General features: G+C 39.7%; 1 protein-coding gene and 1 pseudogene across 1 annotated transcript in view; both read left to right on the top strand.

Moving 5' to 3' along the window:
- The window catches only part of KIZ (kizuna centrosomal protein), a 107,916-nt gene extending 97,899 nt beyond the window's left edge, over positions 1-10,017 (top strand). Inside the window, exons 13-14 of the mRNA XM_039874351.1 lie at positions 7,918-7,961; positions 9,873-10,017. Coding sequence (XP_039730285.1) covers positions 7,918-7,961; positions 9,873-9,976 — 148 coding nt within the window. The 3' untranslated portion in view covers positions 9,977-10,017. The remainder of the gene's footprint in view (positions 1-7,917; positions 7,962-9,872) is intronic.
- LOC120612071 (uncharacterized) lies at positions 7,619-7,730 on the top strand (annotated as a pseudogene).
- Positions 10,018-22,912: the final 12,895 nt, after the last annotated feature.

Here is a 22,912-nt window from a genome sequence, read left to right as displayed (position 1 = left end):
TTTTAACAGCCTGTCGTGTAACTTCAGTTTTACTGGTTGAGTCGAGATAATGTTTTACCAAAAGAAAGGATGTGTGTGCTTACAACATAATTGCCTGGGGGAAAAGTAACAGAGGTCACCCAGCCACAGCGCCCTGGCAGGGCCGCGGTGGGTGGCATTCTGTGTCGGCACTGCAGCCATGGGAGCAGCCAATGGAGGGCACCAGGCTGCAGCTGATGCTGTGATGGGGCAATGGTATCTCTCTTGCCTGGTCACTGTGCCATTTCCCCGGGGAATGTTCTGAAGATGACAAGGAAATAAAACTGAAGTTTCCTGGAAGTCCTTTGGTTCTCATATAAACCCCCCGTCCCCATCTCTGACTTAGCAAATCCGCATTGCCCTTAAATTCTGCTGAATTAGCAACTTCCTAAATATTCCACATGCTTCTTATCATAAGCTAGCATACTTTATTTTTTCTACATAGAGCATAAAACAATCACTTGCTAGATTAGCTGAAGGGAAGGAGTTAACAATTTGACCCCAGGCAGATAAAAAATGGCATTTGCTGCAGAGCCCTGAGTTAACCATCAGGGGGCGCTCAGACTTTGTCGAATTTATCTCAGAGTTTGGTTGGCCTCTAAAACTCAAAATTAGTATTTACAGAGATTGGTACATTCATTGGGATTTTTTTTCTGGATTAATTTTTTGCCTTCTATCTTTCAGAATATGTCTATGTTGAGGGAAATTCTAGCCAAAGATGCTATGTGAGACATTTTAATATTGATTTTAACTAGCGTTCAAAATCATTAAAAATTATAGACTTCAGAGTCTAGAGACCACAGATTCTCATAAGTTAGTTATTTTCAGGCTTCTAAAAAGACCCTAGAACTGGAAGTACATTTCCTGCTGGAGCCCTCCCTCATTGTCCCCAACACCATAGCCCGTGTTCTTGGCAGGACCTTCAGAGTCTCTTTGCCAAACTCGAACAACATGGCCTCAAAGTCTCAATAACTCGGGTAGTTTGTTAATGGGTTGTGCATACCTTTTTCTTTCCAAAAAAAAAAAAAATGAACTTGACCATGAGGTTGAGAGTCAATGTGTTACTAATCTTAGGATATCCCCCAGGTGTGCTGTTTTCCAAATTCCTCCTCCCTACAAGCCAAGAATGAGCATCTGACACCCTAGCCTGACTGTTTTACCTCTGCTGCTATCGATCAGGAGTTCCTGTTGCCTGCACCCCCTCAAGTATTGGGTGGCCTACACTCTACAACACCCTCCCAGCCTGCTCCCCAAGGTCTCTGTGTGCACTGAACAGCTACATGTCATGTCTTCTCACTGGCTTTTATTCTTGCTCTTTTGCTGGAATGCTGCTGCCCCACTCTTTCACCTGGCTGATGCCTACTAGATTATCAAGACTTAACTTTGAATCTTCTCAAAGTTTCCTAAGTAGAGGCTCTGGCCATATCATATGCCCTTCCTGTGGCCCTTTGACTATTTCTATCATCATCTGTAGAACAAGGATAGAAGCCATTTATAGGTACCATCCCCCAACTCTGAGCTCCTCACTGGGGTTTGGGGAGTTTTTCTTAATTGCGCGTGTTCAATAACCATTGGACTTTGTGAGTGAGTAATCATTAATATGTGGCACCACCATTTACTCAAGCATTTTTATTTATAGAAGTCAGTTGCATCATGTATGACATTGTGTACCCCAGCGGCAGAATCATGCATTCCATTAAGTTATCTGTGTGAGTGTGCAGGAGAGGGAGAGGCATGTGCACACACATTTTCAAAGGTGGCGCTTGCAGTTAAATTTGATTGCATCCTCTCTGCTCTTACATTCTGCATTCATACTTTTTGGGAAACAGGGCCTGGGTGAGCACACTTAGAGAGTGTTTATTGAGTTTTTACCTTTCTGCCATCTTGTCTGCTGGTGAAAGGGTGTCTGGCTCCTGGCCCCCAACTTGACAAGAGCTTGTGGACTCTTGGCATATGTCAGCAGCCTAAAATGTTAACCCCCCCAGTCCAGCCTCCATCAGTTCTCAGCCCACCCCACAGTTTCCCTTTTAGCTTGTGTCACAGTTATTGTTTTGGTATGTTCTCCCCCACTGAAGCAGGAGAGCCCCAAGGGCAGAGATGTGTCGAGTATATCTTGTTTGCTGTTGCAGCCCCAGCACAGAGCCTGACACATAGTGTCATCTATATGGTATTTGCTGAGAGAGTGAATAAGTGAATGAATGGATGAATGAACCACTGCAGACTGGATGCTCTGCCCACCCGCTTGTGGACGGCCCAGCAGAGGCAGTTTCCCTGTCTCTTCCCCATATCTAATGCTCCCACCCATTCAGGCTCCTCAAGGAGGAAACTTCATGCATCTTGGGTTTGTTTCCTCTCAGTTTATCCTCAGACTTTACTTTCCTTGGCCCATCCCTGTGCCTGAGTACTCACCACCTCCACTTGAAACCCACAAAACCAAACCAAGCACATACATGCCTTTGGTCATCCAAACGCTTTGACAGTGCAGCAGCCCTACTTCTCAAAGCCTGCTGTATAGGGGCTCTCAAGCAGGATTATCTCTGAGCTTATCAGAACACTTGAAGGAAGGCTTTACTACCTCATTTTATAGGCAAGGAAATGTATGCTTAGAGAGGTAGGGAACTTGCCCAGGGCCATGCAGTGGGCAGAGTTGGGCATTGAGAGTAGAGGATGACTGGTCCCAGAGCTGACACGGTCCCAGCTTCTGAAAGCAACACCCACAAGCAGTCATACACTGGGAAAGGTACCAGTTGTTCCCACCCACTCAAGTTTTCCCCACCTGCTGTCTTACCACTCTCACGAGGCCCTGTGGAGGCAGAAGTTTGCAACCTCTGCATTTTATGGGCTCAGAAAAATGCTTTGTCCTCTTCTGCCCCACCACCAGCTGACTGTATCTTGGGACACATCCCTCAATCTCTCTGGGCTTCACCACTTATACACTTACAGTGAAGGTGCTGGATTGATGATCCATAAATACTCTGCTATAATTTAATAATAGGCTTCTTAGAAACCCATGGGTTTTCCCATGAGTTTTGTCTCTATTCACTGGCTCCACAAAGCAAAACTTAATGTCTGCGGATGTCCTTGTTATCTAATTTCATATTTATGTTGATTATTCCTGGTGATATTAGCCTTTTGCTCATATAAAATGACCAGCTGACACTCATAATTTCGACTATTTTCTTTAGTACCCTGCGTCATCACGATTACATACATAGGCATTTTCTCTGGTCCAGGTGCTGTGCTTACAATAAAACCTATTCTAAAACCATGGCTGGCCTTAGCTTTTTAAGTTTAACAAGGATGAGAACAAAAGTGACTTGATTAGAGTTGTCCTAATTTGGTTTATCAATAGCAGGGGAACTTATAAACAATTTCTAAAATGCATCAGAAAATAAGATGCCTTGATAGATAGACGGAAAATATGTGATAAAGCCAATGTGGAAAAATGTTAGCAATTGAGCATCTCCTTAGTTGGGTGTGTGGTGTCACTGTATAGCTAGGGGGAAAAAAATTACCAGATCTACTGGGAATTCTGCAGAGATCACTGTCCCATTATAATGAGACCTGTGGAACCTTGTCACAATTTAACCAATTGTTTGTGGTGTCCTACCTGAAAATGGTTAATTTTGAAGTAGGACCTCCAGTCTAACTGTAAACTTCTAGGGGAAAAAATACCAAGTCCCCTATCTTGGATTCCAAGGGTAACCCATGAGAGACCATGTAGGGGAAGGCAGGCTCCCTGGTTCGCTGCCAGTGCAGCATGTGTCAGCCCCGCTACACAGCAGGTTCGACAAACTACGGCCCTGGGGCCAAGTCTGGGCCACTGCCTGGTTCTGTGCAGCCTGCAGGCTAAGAGTAGTTTTGACATTTTTAAATGGTTGGGAAAATCCAAAGAAGATTGTTGCATGATACCTAAAAGTTAAATGAAATTCAAATTTCAGTTCTTTAAGTGAAGTTTCATTGTCATACAGTCATGTCCATTTGTTCATGTATTGTCTGCGGCCATTTTCGTGCTCCAGCGAGAGTTGAGCAGTTGTAACAGAGACCATGTGGCCCACACCACCTGAGCCATTTACTCTCTGACTCTTCACAACAACCCTTTGCCAACCTCTGCCTTACAAGATAGAAATATTACTTTCACACTCTCAGAGAAGATTCTGAGCACATCTGACTATATCCCATGGCATATAACTTTAACTCTTGCATTTCTTATGCTTTCAGAATTGAATTTGTTTTTGTTTTTCTCTCATTTATAATAGTAGCTAAACAAGTTGGCTCTATCCAGCACTCAAAGAAAAGTTCTTATACTGTCCCTTTGTACTTATCTTAGCTTTCTTTACACATTAGTTGTGACCCAGAGAAAGAAACATTGCCCCTAAGAATTGTGTAAAATAAAAATTGTGTAAAAATAAAATAAAACTCGAATATCAGTGTCACATTGACTTGCAGAAATGGTTTTCCAAGGGAAAAATCATTACCCCTAAGGTGCGAGGATGGAGTAGGAAGCATCTTCCACCTTTCTCAGTGGGTGAACTACATGCATTTAGTTCTGAAACATGTTTCTTGTAAGAAAATGCTTCTGGTAAAAAAAAAAAAAAAAAAAAAAACTTGAGCAGCTTGGTTCTGAACTCACATAATAAGTAGAAATATGCAAATCAAATAATGTACCAGCAAATAATGATCAAGTGCCTTTAAGCAGGGCCCTATGCTTAATGAGGTTCATCTATTCATTCCGTACATATTCATGAGCCCCTACTAAGTGTGGAGAACTGGGTTACCCAGCTGAGCGGAAACAGTTATGGTTGCTGCTGTCATGGAGCTTACAGTCTAGATGGGAGGGACATCATGTTTCAGTTACACAAATGGGTATGAAACAGTAGCTTTGATGAGGAGTCGGGGTGGAGAATGGAAAGTAGGGGATAGAGGGTAGGAAAAGCTACAGTAAGAGGGCCCAGCGAAGTCTGGGGCATCAGCCTTGGGTGTGCTGTTCAGAATTTAGTTATTTTGCTGAAAACAATGGGAAGGCATTGAAGAGTTTTAAGCAAGGCGGTAAGGTGATCAGATTTAGTTTCAAAAAGGTCACTCTTGCTGCTGAGTGGAAAAAAATGGATGCGGTGTCACCAGTTAGAGGGCTGTTACAAAGGTTAAAAAAAAAAAAGTCCAGGAAAGAGATGCTGATTTTATTGACCAGATGGTTACAGTACCATAGGGAAAGAGTGAGGACTTTGGGAAGTAGTAGGAGGTGAGCTTGACAGGACCTACGGGCTGATTGGGTGTAGGAGGGCAGAGGATTGGTAAGGGGCTTAGGAGCAACTAGAAGGTTGGTGGGCCATTGGCTGAGACAGGGGAAGGGACCTGGTTTGGTGGGGAAGGAATCATGCTGGGATGTTTGTGAGTTTGGTCGTGGACAGACATGTTCATCATGAGGCACTTTGGAGGTAGCCAGGAGAGCTAACAAGTGAGCACTGGACATATTCTTGGGGCTCAGACAAGTAGCCTGGACTCTGGGGGCATGGCTGCTGCTGTGCCCTTCCCTTGTTCTTGTCAAGGGCTCCTGGCTACCACATCCCTCTGCATCCTGCTCCTTGGTCCTGGCCTATGAAATCCATTCGTCTTTCAAAGCAGAGTCCAAGAGGCTCTTTGCTTCCTTAGGGATCCTGCAGCCACCCCATGCAGTCAGTTCTCCCAGCCAGCAGTGCTCTCACCATCTCCCCTTGTGGCTGTTATGGCCCACAGCTGGCAAATTAGTCTCTTTGCACCCTACCAGCGTTTTTATAATCTACCTCTTCCCTCTAGCATCTAGCCCAGTGTATTCATAAATTGGGAGGTAGGTAAGTAGTAGACACAACCCACAGTTGTGTTTAATGTGTTTGTGTACACCCACATGCTCTCACTCATACCTATGTGTGGGCAAGATGGATTCTTTCAAGCTCACGTTGTCGGTGCTCACATTACTGGCAATCTCTATGATTGTCAGTTAGCACTGGACCCTTTCAGATAGTCATGGAGCCATCTACTCTTCATGGAGATATGGCCACAGGCCACTAGTTGATCATAGCAAATAAAGACACCAAGTTTAAAGGGACCATTGACAGATACTGAGCCTTAGTAGAGCTTGTTTTACTGAGAGAAAAAAATGTAAATTATGGCAACTATGGCAAAAGGCATATTTTTAAGCCATAGATTAACATGACTTGACCCGAAAGGAAGAAGATGAGTTGACAGGGTTTCTTGCATCTAGAAGAACAAGGTCTCAGCCATGAGAAGAGCAGTGATGGTGCATGTTGGCGTCTATGTCTTTTCTTGTCATTCTTCCCATCTAAAAGGATGGAGTCTGTTTTAATGAAGTAATCTATAAATGTAAATGCAAGCAAATGCTTTGGAAAAAAATACAAGAAAATAAAAATGGCAAGCCATATACAAGTAACAGATTCTTATTTAATATCACCTTTGACCATTCAGTATTGTCAAAGAGAAAACAGGCTCAAAATGGAGTCACTTGTACTAAAGCCCATGACACCAAACCTAGACTTAATACCTGACCTAATTGCAGTTTCAACCTTCTCCAGGAATGTAATATTAATCGGTCTGGAATTTTCTGGTTATTATCGATGAAGTAATCTGTCATGAGGGTCCCTGCCCTCAGAGGAAACTGAGGTGATCTGCCTAATAAGACAAACCCCGCATTCCCCTAAAAGAAGATAACATGGCCTGAAACTGTCCTTTTTCTTTTGCTAATCTTGTCCGGCCCAGTTTCTTCCAATAAAAGCCTCCCATGTTATACAGCTTCTTGGAGCTCCTCTCTACTTGCTAGATGAAATGCTGCTCAATTCATGAATCGTTCAATAAAGCCAATTAGGTCTTCAGATTTACTCAGTCATTCTTTAACAATATGAACCTTAACAAATTTAAGTATAATTTAAAAATCTAATGATGCTCCCAAAAGAGATTTTTAAATTCATTAAAATTGCAGAAACTCTTGAAAGGAGCATTAAGATGGTCATCAAACCCCATAGAGCCAGTTTCTTGTTATACTGGTTTTAGTCAACAAGCTGCTAGGTATTAGATGTCATAGATACTTGCATTTTTATGTATGTGATACATGGAGACCTAAACGTAAGTGTCCAAGATACTTGCATTTTTCTCTACCATGTGGTAATATTTTCAACTAAGGAAACTGAGTTTATCTTCAACTCCTTTGTTAAACTGTTAAGTATTAGTATCACTGACTTAACGAAGATAGTGTTTGAACTTCCCCACCAACTTATCCTTGCATCCTAATATCTTGAACTTCCCTCCTCTTCAGGTATTTCTCTCTTAGTTTGTCTGCAAGTGTTAAAGCTTTAATGTTTTTCAGAGACCGTTGAGGGGGAATCAGTCCTCTGCCTCCCTGCCATGCCCTCATTCTCCAGCAGCAGCACAGCATGCAGTGCCCCAGGGCACACATGGAGCAGAGTGGGGTCTGACTTGATCTCCGCAGAGCCAGCATTTCAGGAACAGCAGTGATGCTGTCACAGTAGGGACCCTCCCACCACATCACTAGCTAATACCTCTGGCCACAGTCCTGACATTTTCTTTTTGCTTTTAAAACTTGGAGTAAGTCTATGGCCATACCACCCCGAACACGCCTGATCCCGTCTGAAGCAAAGCAGGGTCAGGCCTGGTTAGTACTTGGATGGGAGACCACCTAGGAAGACCAGGTGCTCTAGACGTAAAAAATAAAAAATAAGGGATTGTAAGCTAACAAGGTCCTTACAATCTGTGAGGTCAATCAAAGTTTGCTTCGCCTAAACAAACAAACTTGGGAAGTAAATGTAAAATTCTGGCTTTTCAGTAAATAATGTGTATGGTTATCTTTTTTTTTTTTTTTTGAACTTAGGTTATTTCTTTATTTTACAGGTATGAAAACAAAAAGAAACTAACTACTAATTTAAAGTCTAAAGGTAAGAGAAATAATGGATACTATATTTTCATTTTGTGTTTTGACCAAAGGAATTGTTGGTGACATGTGTTTGTGTTCTTGTGTAAGGGCTATGAAGCATGCCCGCGATCACAAGGGCAGTCCTTGCAGTTCTCCCTGGTGTAATGTTGTCTCCAAGGGGATCATAGGGCTTCAGTGACAGGCCTGTGACCTGAGAACACATGGGTACTATGGGCCACAGTGACATAGCATTTAATTTGCAAGTATGAATAGTGAGAGAATCCTGACCTCCACATTTAACTGATTACCAGCACTGGTATCTTCTACCTATGATATGTTTCTTGCCTCTGTCCCCATCCTCACTGCTCATGCCTCTCAAGTACCCGCTGCTCAAGACATGACAGGGCTTTCAGGAGACTCCAACTGGTTTCCTCACATCCAGCTCCTCCTCAACTCCTGACTGTCCTCTACCTGGCCACCAGCATCTAAAACCTCATTTAACCTTTCTACCTTCCTGCTTAAGAATTGCCAATGCCTTCCCGCTACCTACAGGATAGGATCTCTAACTTCCTGCCTTTGTGGTCTGGCCCTATTTTCTTCGAAGGTCTTATCCTCTTTGGGTCTAGTCACAACTAGCTTTTTCCAGATATACCACACTTGCACCTCTATGCCTTTGCTCATACTATTCCTTCTCTCTGATGTTGCTTTTCCTTTTTCTCAGCCTAGCGAGCTCCTATTCGTCCTTCAACCCACAGATTGCAGGGAGACTCTGACTTTCCTTCCACGCTAACACTGTGACATATCCCTTGCCACACGTGGGCTCCCTCTGCTCCAGTCTCCTTTAACCCCATTCTCAGTGGGTTTTAATTGAGAGCATGGGTTTGAGTCAGACAAGCTGGGTGGCACTCTGCTTGACCACCCACCAACGCTGATTACAGCCAATTACTTAACTTTTCACAGCCTCGATTTTCTCAGTTAAACAGAGACATTAATACTTATCTTACCAAGTTGGTGGAAAGATTAAATGAGGTTCTATATAAAAAGTCATTGCAGAGCTGACAAGTCATGCCATGTAGAAATCGGTAGTCATGGAGGTTGTCAGTGTAGCAGACAATGTTGTCTGACCACCTTTGGTCACTTTAGCACAGCTCACTGACATGTGTTTGGCCTTGTACATCGGACATCTGTGTATCTTCACCTGAAGGCTTTCTCTGGCTGCAGGAGCATGCTCATTTCTCACAGGGCAGCCCACAGTGCTAGGGAGTTGATGCCCTGATTGGAAAAAAAACCCTCAAACAATGAAAGATAGGATGTGGTGGATAAAAAACCCCACTTTCTTATTCTTCTTAGGACATTTTGAGGAGAGTTCTGCAGTCTCTCAGAGGGCCCCCTGCAGGACTGAGCCCCAGGTCACACTGCCTGTCCTGCTCATTAACACCCTCTGTTGGCTTCCTCTCTTTCCCGGTTCACTTTCCCAGCCCCCCAACCCTTGTCATTCCCAGGATTACTTCCCACATGAATCATGTGTATCCAGTCTTTTATGTCAGTGTGAAGTTCACTACTCCCCTCTGCTCAGAGTGGAGAGGCAGCTGAGGTGAGGTGCTGTCAGGCCTGATAAAACACCCAAGTAGCCCTGCTTTCATGTTAATCCTGATTTTAAAACGCAATCCTACAGTAAAGAGTTGGACACGACAAAAGAGAAAAGAAAGTATGTTGCAAAATATTTTCTATAACAATGCATAGAAAACATCGTGAAATGTGTAAATTTGTGCAGTACTGACATGCATTCTGGGTATATCTGGTCAGGTCCAGCGCATGGTGGTGTCCCTGCTAGGCCTTTTGCAGACCAGTGCTCCAGTTAGCCAGTCCGCTGATTAAACCAAACTAATCAGTGTGCTGAGATGTTAAACAGCTGTCCGGTTTTCTCTTCCAGCCTTCTGGGGTGAGTCTGATGATAGTAACTCAGAAATTGAAGCTGCTTTACGTCCTAGAAACCATACCACATCCACTGATGATTCTGATGATTTTTATGACTGATAAGCTGTAACAGCTGTTGAAAATAAAGTCTTTAAACAAACTGAAATTCTGTCTCATATGTGATTTCCAAAATAAACGAGTCCTTTCAAGTTTTTTGATTGTTTAATATGAAAACTCGGGACCACATTGATATTCCAGTGAAATTATGAACTAGCATATTCATTTTTCAGTGTTATTAAAAAACAAAGTGATGAATGTGATGCCCATTAAAATTCAAATTGTTTTCTTTGTAGAAATTGACAAGCTTATCCAAAATTTGTATGGAAATACGAAGGACCCAGAATAGCCAATACAATCTTGAAAAATAAAAACAAAGTTGAGTACTCATAATATAGAGAAGAGGCATAAGAACTACACAAATTGTCTAAACATTAAACCAAGTGGAATTCAGAGCCTTCTATAATATGCTGTTATATTCAGAACCTGGTCGATCAGATCAGCCATATAGCCAGACCATGAGGAACCTATAGAATAAAGGAAGATTCCTGCACAGATTACTAACAACTGCTTACCCATACCATGAAAGGAAAATAGGAAAACAAAGACTAAGCTGTACCTTGCACAATTTATGGATAAACCCAACTATTCATTCCATTCTTTACTCCCTATAATCAATGACTTTCATAGAAACTAAGAAACAGATATAAATTCAATTTCCCACTTGAGGTCTCATTCTCTGACTCTTGAGAGGAGACCATGCTCTGTCTATGGAACTTTATTTCTTCTCTAATAAACTTTCTTTTGTCTTTAACTCTAGCTCGCTCTTGAATTCTTTCCTGTGCAGAGCCAAGGACCCTTTCTTGGCAGCATAGGACTTGAGTCACCAATGGCAGAGGGCAGGGGGGACCTCTCCCTGTCCTGCATCACTCACACTTCCCAATTTCAAAACTTACTTAAAACCTGTAGTAATTAAGACAGTATGGTACTGGCAAAGACATAAGACCAATGAAATATTGCTCTCTCGCACTCTCTCCCTCTCTCTCTCTCTCTCCTCTCTCTCTCTCTCTCTCTCTCTCTCTCTCTTCTATATATATATATATATATATATACACACACACACACACACACACATTGACATATATATGTATATGTATGTGTATATATACATATACATACATGTATAATCGAATCGATAATTTAAAGATAAATTCACATTTACAGGCAATTAATTTTTTGACAAGGGTGCCAAGACCATTCGATTGAGATGGTATGGTCTTTTCAACAAACGTCCCGCTGTAAGGACAACTGGATAGTTTTATGCAAAAGAATGAAGTTGATCCTTCACATTGTATACAAAAATTAACTCAAAACAAATCAAGAACCTAAATGTAAGACTATAAACTCTTAGACGAAAACATAGGTATAAATCTTTGTGACCTTGCATTAGGCAACGGTTTCTTAGATATGACACCAAAGTACTAACAACAGAGAAAACTAGATAAATTGGACTTTACCAAAATTAAAACTTTTTTATTGCAAAGGATACCATCCAAAAAGAAAAAAAAAAGGAAAAAAATAATTGCAAATCATATTTTTGATGCAAATCACAAAGAGACCTGTATCCAGAATATATAAAGAACTCTTAAAACTCAATAATAAGAAGACAAATAGCCCAACTTAAAAGTGAGCAAAGGTTCTGAAAAAAAAAAAATGAGCAAAAGTTCTAAATAGACATTGCTTCAAATAAGATATACAGATGGTGCATAAGTACACAAGAAGATGCTTGACATCAGTAGTCATCAGAAATGCAAATCAAAACCACAGTGAGATACTAGTAGGTATCTTCACATCCACTGGAATGGCTAGAATAAAAAAGACAAGTAATACAAGTGTTGGTGAGGATATGGAGAAATCCCCTCATACATTGTTGATGGAGATGTAAAATGAAGCAGTGACTTCAGAAAACAGTCTGGCTATTTCTCAAAAGGTGACCACTCAATAGGAACCAGTTAGCAGAGAAGTCCTCCAGTCTCATCACACCATTGTGAAGCCCAGTGGGCTCTCAAGACAGCAGGCACAGTATCTGGAGCATTTCTCTGGGTGTTTATATATCCCACCCAGAAAACAGCAGATGATCTAAGTTTCTTCCAACCATCTGACCCAGGAAGTGGCGCTTAATTCTTCCCCTATGTTCCCTTCATTGTTGGCTGGACTTAGTCACTCTATTCCACAAAACAGAGTATGAAAGGAGACAAATGGTAACATTACAATGGAAAAACCTGGCTGACACCACCTTAACTATGTGATCAAGATTAATGTCACCAGTGATAGGTCATGTAGATGTCAGTTACCCCCAGTATGCTGCAATGAGAAGGATATTTCATCTCTGCAATCTTCTCAAAAACTCATAACAGAAGTCTAATCATGGAAAAGAAAAAAAAAAACAAAAACAAATTGAAGGACATTAGACCAAACACTTGGTCCACACTCCTCAAAACTGTCAAGGTCATACAAATCAAGACAGAAACTGTCACAGACCAGAGGAGACAAAGGAGACATGACAACTAAATGAACTGTGAGATCCTAGGTTGGATCTTTGAACAAAAAAGGATGTTAATGAAAAATATAGCAAAAGACAAAGTCTAGAGTTTAGTTGATAGTAATGTACCAGTGTTGGTTTCTTAGTTTTGACAAATATGTCAAAAAAGTACCACGGTAAAGTAACATTAGGGGAAACTGAAACTGGGTGAAAGGTATGCAAGAACTCTTTTATCTTTGCAACTTTTCTGTAAATCTAAAATTATTGCACACACACAAAAATCTAACAATAAACATTGTTGACATTTGGGTGATACCCTTCTAGACTTTTTCTATGCATATAAACTTTATTCTCTTAAGTGTTTCTAATTTTAATTCTAAATCTTACCAGATTTAAAAGATTTATACCCACTAAGGAAACAAAATAGACCCTTCGGCTGGACGCTACCTTGATATTTATCAGCGATGCCAGTGGAATATACAGTCCTACATGTGAATACCTTTTACTAGAGATCACATGTTGTGTGTACAGATGATGGTCCAGAAGAAAGCCTTGGTTTGGTGCCACTCTTTAACGCTTTGCTAACACATTTTGAATAGTGGTGGAGTAGGCCTCGGGTCCAATACCTTTAGCAGGCACAATTTTCCAGCTAAAACAGCATTTTTTTTTTCAGTTACTTTTTATCTCAAGTGACCCTAGTTTAACATGTATGTGGGTGATATCAAGTTTCCTATTTAGATAAGTTTTAAGGAAAAGAAGAGAATTGACTTTTTAAAATGTACTGAGAACATAATAGTACAAGCGATAGGAGGACATGGCTAAGGGAATGGAGGTGAAAGCTCTGCTCTGTTATGCTCGCCAAACAACTCTCTGATCTATTTCGAGGTCTCCAAGGGGTTAAGCTTTTGGAGAGGTCATGCACTGGGCCCATGGCTTGTGTTGTTTCCCTGGTAAAAATAGTATCAATATAAGTTAATAAATGGGTTATATGTGAGAAAACACTCCTGTGTTTTCCTTTATTCTCACACTACTATCACACTCAACAATACTTCTGACACCAGATATGTGGGAGCTTTTTCTACATCAACCAATTCTCTGATACCAGCTGGCTGTCCTGCAATTCAATTCAATTCTGACACTAATGAGTTAGTGTCAGGGTAAGGGCTCAGTCCCACAAAACTGACGTCTAGACACCAATCACGTGTAGTAGGTCCCCAGGTTCTCACAACTCATGTCTGATTTGTCCTCAAATTAGGGTTCCCACAGCCACCTCCTAGGGTTTGATAATTGCTAGAATGGCTCACAGAACTGAGGGAAACATGTTCTCCAGTTTATAATAAAAGGATATGATAAGGTATAGAGATAAATATCCCGATAGAAGAGATGCATGGGACAAGGTATAGTGGAAGGGGCACAGTGCTACCATTCCTTGCCAAGTGCACCACTCTCCCAGCACCTCCACGTATCAGTATAAGTTAATAAATGGCTTATATGGGAGAAAACACTCCTGTGTTTTCCTTTATTCTCACACTACTAGCAATCTGGAAGCTTTCCAAAACTCATACTTTGGGGATTTTTATGGAGGCTTTATCACATAGGCATTATTGTTAACTCCTCTTCCAACCCCTCTTCCCTTTTCCAGGGAATAGGAGGATGGGGCGGAAAGTTCCAAGTTTCTAGTCATGACTGAGTCTTTCTGATGACTAGCCCCTATCCTCAAGTTATTCAGGAGCCCACCAAAAGTCACCTCATTCAAAAAAAAAAAGACACTCCTATATAATTCAGGAAATTCTAAGGGTTTTAGGAGCTCTGTGTCAAGAACCCGGGGCAAAGACCTATATATATTATTTTTTCTAGTATTTTACACTGGTCTTCCAATTTATAAATCAAACTTTTGTGAGCTTAGTTAACATGATGAAATCAAGCATCAGAATTCACAGTATTAAAGACTCAACTCTAGATCTGGAGTAACCACCCTCTCAGCTTCTACCACCTGAAGTTCAGATGCAGCTTTATCATTTGCTCATTCAGCAAGCCTTTTCTGACCCTCCTTGTGTCTTAGGCACTGATGTGCTGGTCATCGGGAACACAAAGATGGACCTAACACAGTCACTGACCTCAGAGTGCTCACACACCAACAAAGGGACAAGCCTGAAACACAGCACATTATGTACAGTATATTATGGTAGATGTATGTGTCTCCAAAGCTCAGAAGAGTGAAAAAAGTATTCTGGCATTGAGTTAGGGAAGTTTCACATAAGAGGTGACATTTGTATAGGGTGGGGTAGAGCTGATGGAGGAATAGGAAACTATGCTGAAATGATACATGCAAGGCTCAGAGGCAAATAGAACTTGTGTAATTGAAAAACAAAAATTCTGTGAGGCTAAAAAAAAATTCTGTGAGGCTAGCACAGAGACACATATGCAGCAAGGATGAGTGCTGAGTCTATGAGACAGGTGGAGTACACCAAGAGAAAAGAGTAACTGCAGATTAGAGAGGAAGAAATAAGTTGTTAGAACCAGTGAGAGTTCAGCAAAGTCGGTGGATATAAGAGCAACTTCAAAAATCAACAGTACAGTGATATACCAGGAAAACCAGTTTAAAAATAAATTTTTGAGAAAAGGAGCAATTAGGGGAAACTATATAAATGTTTATAAATGTACCGTATACTTGAAACTAATAAAAAATAAACATTAAAAAATATAAAAACCCAGTAAACAAAAATATGTCAAAAAAATCTTAAAATTTAAAGGTTTTTAAAAGACAAAATTTTACACATTTATTGGCAAAAGAGAACTAATGTTTAATTAACATTAAACATGTTAATGAAGACACTGGATCTTAAAAATCACAAATTCTGTCCAAATTAATCCAAAAAGTCAATACTGTTTCAATCAAAATCCCAACATGTCTTTTCCAAAACTTGACAAGTTGATCATTAAACTCAGAAGGTATTTAAAGGGCTAAAATGAAAACATGCAGTAAGCTCCTTGACATTGGTCTTGGCAATGATTTTTAGCTCTGACTCCAAAGGCAAGAACAATAAAAGCAAAAATAAACAAGTGAGATTACGGCAAACTAAAAAAAAAAAAAATGCTTTTACATAGTGAGGGAAACCATCAACAAAATAAAATGGCAACCTATTTAATAGAAGAAGATATTCGTAGATCATACATCTGATAAGAGGTTCATATGAAAAAAATATAGAGAACTCATACAACACAATAACAATAATGAAAAAACAACTGATTTAAAAATGGGCAGAGGCTCTGAATAGGCACTTTTCCAAAGAGGACATACAGATGGCCAATAGGTATGTAGAAAGATGCTCGACATCACTCATCATCAGGGAAATGCAAATCAAAACCACAATAAGATATTACCTCACACCTGCTAGAATTGCTATTATCAAAAATGTTGGAGAGGATGTGGAGAAAAGGAAATCCTTGTGCACTGTTGATGGGAACGTAAATTGGTGCAGCCACTATGGAAAACAATAGGAAGTTTCCTCAAAAAATTAAAAATAGAACTGTGACATCAGGAAAGGGGGAATTTCATACACTTTGAAGAGCACATTTTTAATATCAAGTAAGGTTGCAGATAGCATATCCTATGACCCCATGGTTCCATCTGTAAATATATACTCTAGAGCCACATTGTCTAATACAGTAATCACCAACCACGTGTAACTCTTAAGCACTTAAAATGTAGCTAGTCCAAACTGAGAAATTCATATTGGATTTAAAGACTTTGGATGAAAGAAACAGTGTAAGATATTTCTTTAATTTTTATACTGGGCATATGTTAAAATGGATACATTGGATATGTTGGGTTAAAGTATATTATTTAAATAAATTTTATCAGTTTCTTTTTATGTTTTTTAATGTGGCTACTAGAAAATTTTAAATTACATATGTGACTCTCATTTGTGGCCTTATTATATTTTGATTGGACAAGCTGCTATAGAGAAATTCTCACTGTCAGACACAAAGAAACATGCTCAAAATTTACTTGTAGTATTGCTTGCAACAGTAAAAGTTTGGAAACCTTAGTGCCCACCAGAAGGAAAACCATAAGAAACATTGCTGGAGAATTTATACAGTTAATAAAAGATATGTAAAAGTGAAAACAAAACAATTCATTGTGTTGTTTACAAAGGGGGAGAAAAGGATTCAAATATAGTAAAATGTAAAACATGAATGGAAGGAATTTGTGTCATCTTCATGAAAGTGATTAGCTCTGGGGAAGAAAAGAGAATAGAATGAGCAATATATACAGAGAACTTCAGTGAATTATTTATTTAGATTAAAAAAACAAATATTCTAGACAAATATGGCAAAATGTCAACGATTTGTGAAATATTTGTCAAATCTGGGTGATTGCTTCATGTTATTTATGTTATGTTCTCTGCATTTTTGTGTATGTAAAATAGTTCATAATTTTTAAAAGAAACAAGTCATGAAGAGTTTTGTACCCCATGCTAAGAAGTTTGGACCTTCTTCCTTTGGTCAATATTTGAAAGCTACCGAAGGGCTTTAAACAGGGGAAGAGATTTCCAATTGAAGAGAGCATTTTGGCAGTCTCATTTTAGGCTCATCCAGCCCATCAGCTAATAAAAGTCAAGAAAATTATTTCATTGCTTCTGGCATACTTTTTCTACATTTGAACAACTCTGAAATTGGAATATATCATGTTGGCCAGTCAAACAGTCAGGACATATGTGTCATTGCCTGTGTGGATGCACCTATACTTGAAAAATGGGTGTCAGCTGCTTGGATGAAAATCCTGGAGACAGTAGTGGAGCCTTCTTAAATGCTGCATCACTACCTCTGTTCATTGCACAGAGAATGGTAATGTGGGAAAATGCATCAGTGGCTCTGAAGTGATTGGGAAGAGGTAGGTTCTATAACTGAGAGAGTTTTAGGAAAGCATTAACTTATTTAATTGGCCTATTTTTCCCTTTTTATATGTGCACAAGAGTGGAATGACATTTTCTTTTTAATTTTTAAAAATTGTGGTAAAATATACATAAAATTTACCATCTTAACCATTTTTAAGTGTGTAGTTCGGTGGCATTAAGTACAGTCACACTACACTATTGTGTAATTATCACCACCATCTCCAGAACAATTTTCATCTTGTACGAATTGAAACTCTGTATCCATTAAACAATAACTCCCCATTCCCAGCCACTATAATGGAACCACTCTTCAAATTTCATACAAGTACTTCTGATTGGTAGGACCTACCTAAATCATAATGGAACTCTAGCTTCAAGGGATTCTAGAAAATGTAGTTTTTAGCTTTCCGGGCTCTGCAGTATAGCAAGGCATACTACAACGGGCTGGAACAGATGTTGAGTACCATTCTACCATAACCACTATAAATATCTACTAGTACTGGTCCTGGAATACACTGAGGAAAGATTATTCTAAACAGGAAAATCAAATCCAGAGATGAAGTCTGTGAGTTTGAACCACCAAAGTTGACCTCACTCAACTGTCCCTGGGGCCCATCCTTATAATTCCTAATAGAGACCTATGCAGGGTTCCCCATCAAGTGGGAAATGACACATTCTGCAGTCATAAACACTACGGTCTAGGCTGAAGACCTTACACAGATAAGGCCCAGAAAATTTTCTGCATTTGCTGCCACTGGGACTTGGTTATCCTTGAACTTTTCATCTCATTGAATTGCTTTTCTAATTGCACCTACTTTTTCAACAGTCAACATGCCACTGTGTTTTCCCAGACTTCTGCCATTACCATGTGGTTTGATACTCTCAGCATTTGGTTGTGTTACTGACAGATGAGATTGTTTTAAGCCCAATTCTTTATTTGTAACAGCTTGTGAGTTCCCTCCTCCTTTTCCTCAACAAAAAATGAGAGAACCAAACAACTACAAATCCTAATAGCTTTCATCCAATTCTTAAGCTTTCATCCACTCTCAGTATTCCTGTCACTAGCAGTTGTGTCATCAGCAGAGTGCTTTGGTGATGATCAGATTTTGAGGTATCAAACTGGCAAAAACACATTAAAAAAAGATCATAATAATTCCAGCCCCAAATCCAAGCAGATAAGGATTATATTACTCAAGAACTCACCCCAAGTGACAGAAACTGAACTCAACCAATGGCAAGACTTATTAGCATTCAGCAGCCAAGATTACAAGTTTAACTGCTTTTGGTAATGGTTTTATATATTTATCTCAAAATCATCTGGAAATCTCTGGCTCTTTAAGGTAGCTTCCTTTAAATATTTTGAACGACATGGTTGTCATTAGCCTCCCTCTGCTGATTTCCTTAGGCTGGTCCAGCCATTGACACAAAGACTAATATTTGATGACAGATGGCTCTGTGAGCTTCTGGTAAGGCCATATCTCACTTTTGGAATGCAAGCGATAACCGAGTTTCTCTAGAGTCTTATTTATTATACTATTATTGTGCACAAACTCATTAGATGTAAAACATTCTGCCAGTCAACTTGATCCTGCTCTTCCCCAGCTGTCATGCTGGCAGCACAGAGATGGCAACAGATGATACTGATGGGCAATATGACTGCCATCTTAGCTTTCCCAAATTTAATGCTGGATCCTTCTTGACTAGGGGAACATGCTGGAGAAAAGAGCTAGGATGGCACTCTGCAGCATCCTGCAGTTTAATCACCATGATAGTTTGCTAATGGTGTTTGTAGGGTCCTGTGGGCGAGGTCTTCCCAGCACTTGCAAGCATACTTATGGGAAGTGTATGAATCAACTGAAATCAAATTATATTCCCCCCACCCCATGTCATTAGAATGCTGTCAGTCCTGCATCCTGGTCCCAATTCTTGCTAAGAATCAGTTTTTTCTTCCTTTTCAGGTGTGCCTGGATCTGGTCCTAATGCTCTAACACTTTTTTTGTAGGAATTTTTGCAATAATATAAGTAACAATTTATTCACTCATTTAACAAGAGCATTCATTCTGGAGTACTTGCAATGCCCCTCGCACTAATCCAGGCCAAGTATACAAAGAGATGAATTTGGTGTGATTCTTGTCCTCCAGAACTTCTCTGTCTAATAGAGGAGAAACAAATGGAAATTGTTTAGGATGGCATTTTAGCTGCCATGACAAATAGGCCCCCAAATACAGTGGCTTTGAGATTATGGAAGTTTATCCTTCATTAACAGCCCCAAGTTTGGCTGGTGGCTCTACTCTTACACATTCAGAAATCCAGATCCCTTCCATTTTGTCCCTTCTCCATCCACAGGGTATCTTCCTGGTCTACATGGTCAAGCTGGTTGGTAGGCACTGAAGAAGGGATAGAGTAGAAGTCCTAGGTAAGAGATTTCCTTTTAAGAAGTGACATGGGAATTTCTCACATTCCATTGGTGGATACTTAGCTATGTGGCCATACCTAGCTATTGAGCAGGTTGGGAGATAATCTCCTATTAGGCAGCTATGTTTCCAGGAAGAAAAAAAAATGGATTTGGTTGGAAAATGGCAGTCTGCCACACAATGTTATGTGCTAAATATTGATAGAGGAACATCTCTGGAGAGGCCAAACCATGCAATAGTTAAACACTCAGATTTAGAAGTCAGACAAATCAGTATTTAGCAAAATATCTTACACATAGTAGGTACCCAGTAAATATTAGCTAACAATATTATTTGCCATTTCATGTAAATACACTTAGAGGATTGTATAGATTGCCTGTGAGTAGGTCCTAACATGCTTAGATAAGGAAGTAATCTTTGGGCTAAGTCTCAAAGAACTAATAAAAGTTCAGCAAGTGAACAGCTGGGGGTTCAGGCTTTCTAGGCATGCATGTGCCAGGGGAAGTACATAACCAGGTAATTATTTTTACCAGTGAGCAATTAGAATTTTCTTATGCCAAGGGGATTCATATTAGAAAATATCAATAGAAGATACATAAAAGGAAAAAAGAAGGAAATAAAAACATTTCACTGCAAAAAAAATCAACTAAACACAAGACAGTAATGCAGGAAATGAGGTACAAAAAAAAGCTATAAGACATATAGAAAAAATATCAAAATGACACGAGTAAGTCCCTTCTTATCAATAATTACTTTAAATGTAAGTGGACTAAATTCTCTGATTAAAAGACAGAGATTGATGGAATGGATTAAAAAAAAACATGATCCAATTATATGCTGTCTACAAGAGACTCACTTTAGATCTAGAGACACAAATAGGTTAAGAGTGAAAGAATGGAAAAAAGATATTCCATGTAAATAGTAACCAAAAAAGAGCAGGGGTGGCTATAAATAAATCAATCGCAAAAAGACAAATACTGAATGATTCCACTTATATGAGGTCCCTATAGTAGTCAAATTCACAGACAGAAATTCATAGATAGAAAGTGGAAGGGTGGTTGCTGGTGGGTTGAGAAGAGGGGAAATTGGGAAATTATTGTTTAGTGAATACAGAGTTTTGTTTTGTAATATGAAAAAGTTCTGGAGATAGACAGTGGTGATGGTTGCACAACAATGTGAATGCATTTAATACCACTGAACTGTTCACATAAAAATGGTTAAGATGATAAATTTTATATCAAGTATTTTATCACAATTTTTTAAAAAACTGCTTAAATTAAAAAAAAAATTAATCTAAATTGGAGTCTTTACAATCTTAATGTCCTAAATGATAGTCTTTTCAAATGTGTGCACCATGGTCTTATAGGTTTGAAAAACACTTTATATTATACCCCCAGTGCATATGAGCTCCTTAAATCCTTGGAGAGATGCTGCAATAAGGAAATCCTTGTTTTCCTCTTTTTACATGGAACAGTTCGATCACTACTTTTCAACAGTGATCAAGGATCCAAAGATTTTTGAAACAGTCACCTCTCATGTACCTTGTTCCTATAGTTGTTGGTCTACAGGAAATTTCCACTGGGCAAAGCTCCTGATCCCTATTGGTGGCAAACTGTTCATTTAGTGGCCCCACAATGAGCCTGTCCTCCTGGTATTTAAGTCTTTTGAATCTGGCTTGGCCCTGTAGCCTGCAGCAGAAATTACATAGTGCTAGTTCTAGGCCTAAGCCTTATGGAAGGTCTGGCAGCTTCCATGTTTGCACTGTGAGGGAAGCCAGCTGCTGTGTAAGAAGTCCAACTGCTCTGAGACCACCACACTGTGAGGAAGCCCAAGCTAACCACGTGGAGTGGACATGTGGAGGAGAACTGAGGAACCCGGCCAATAGCAAGTCATTCCATTCAGCCCTCAACCTTTTGAGCACCAGAGGTGATGCCACGTGGAGCAGAGATGAGCAGCCTGCCCAAAGTGCAGATTAGGAACAAATAAGCAGTTGTTGTTTTTAAGCCTCTGTGTTTTGGGCTGGTTTATTATTCAGCAATAGATATTCAAAACAATATGTTTTCCATCTGGCTGAGTGGGGTGTTGAGCAGACCAGCTGAATCTTCTGATACCTTCACTCTCCTTTCCTCTATGGTTTCCTCTGCTTTCCTGAGGGCATAAATCCTCAAGCCTGCATCTCTGAAGAATAAGGCCATCTCCTACCTAACCACAATACTATTGTCGTATTTAAGACAATTAAAATTAATTCAATAATGCTATCCAATATATAATGCATATTCAAATTTCACTATTTATGCCCCAAAATTTCTTACAGCATTTTTGAAAACTCTAAGAGCCACTGAAGATTTATTCATTGCACTTGGATTTTCTAGACATGAAGAATTCTTGAAAGGCATTTCACTGAAGAAAAAGACCATACTAGAAGTCACAATGTGAATATTACCTGGGCATCTGTTTGCTCCTCTTAGAATGGGGAACAACATCTGTTCTACCTACTTCGCAGACCATAAGTTTCAATGGTAGCCACCATTTATTTGTGGTGAACACTATTCTAAATTAGTCCTTTCTAGAGTCTAAAGAGTTTTCACAGGTATTACTTTTGTTTGTCCTTATACATAAACACCTAGTGTCCTTGCTATCTGATATCTTCTTTGCTAGTCTTATCCAAGTTCTTATTCTATTTCTTGGTGAATTATTTATTTATCTGTATAGTAATTCCAAGCTGTGCATTTCCCTTGTGGGAACCTCTAGTTCCTTCATGTTCACTTAAGTGTAACTTTTTTGAATAGAGATGAATCACTCTAGAGGAGGCTGCTCAGAAAGAGTGAGACCTAGAAGGTGGGAAGAGAAGAGGATGAGAAGACAGTTTGTACAGTGGTATCAAGAGAGTGAAAGTAGATGAGCATGAGCCCTTTTGCTTGTTGGTAGAAGAATTGGTAACACATCTCCAGAAACAGAGAGGAGTCCAGGATACAAAAGTCTATCAACCCTAGTCAGGGCATTAACAAAATATGTTTTGCATGAAGAACCAAGCATGCACACAGTTATAATTTTTCTTGGTTTGAATATTATCTGGCCCAAAGCCAAACAAATTCACAAACTTCTTATCGATACTGCATGGAAAGTTTCTGAAAGTTCTTGG

Source organism: Pteropus medius, unplaced genomic scaffold, assembly GCF_902729225.1.
Source record: "Pteropus medius unplaced genomic scaffold, Ma_sr-lr_union100, whole genome shotgun sequence".
NCBI lineage: Eukaryota > Metazoa > Chordata > Mammalia > Chiroptera > Pteropodidae > Pteropus > Pteropus medius.
The sequence above is the reverse complement of the archived record's forward strand: the minus strand, read 5'-3'. Positions and strand labels throughout refer to the sequence as shown.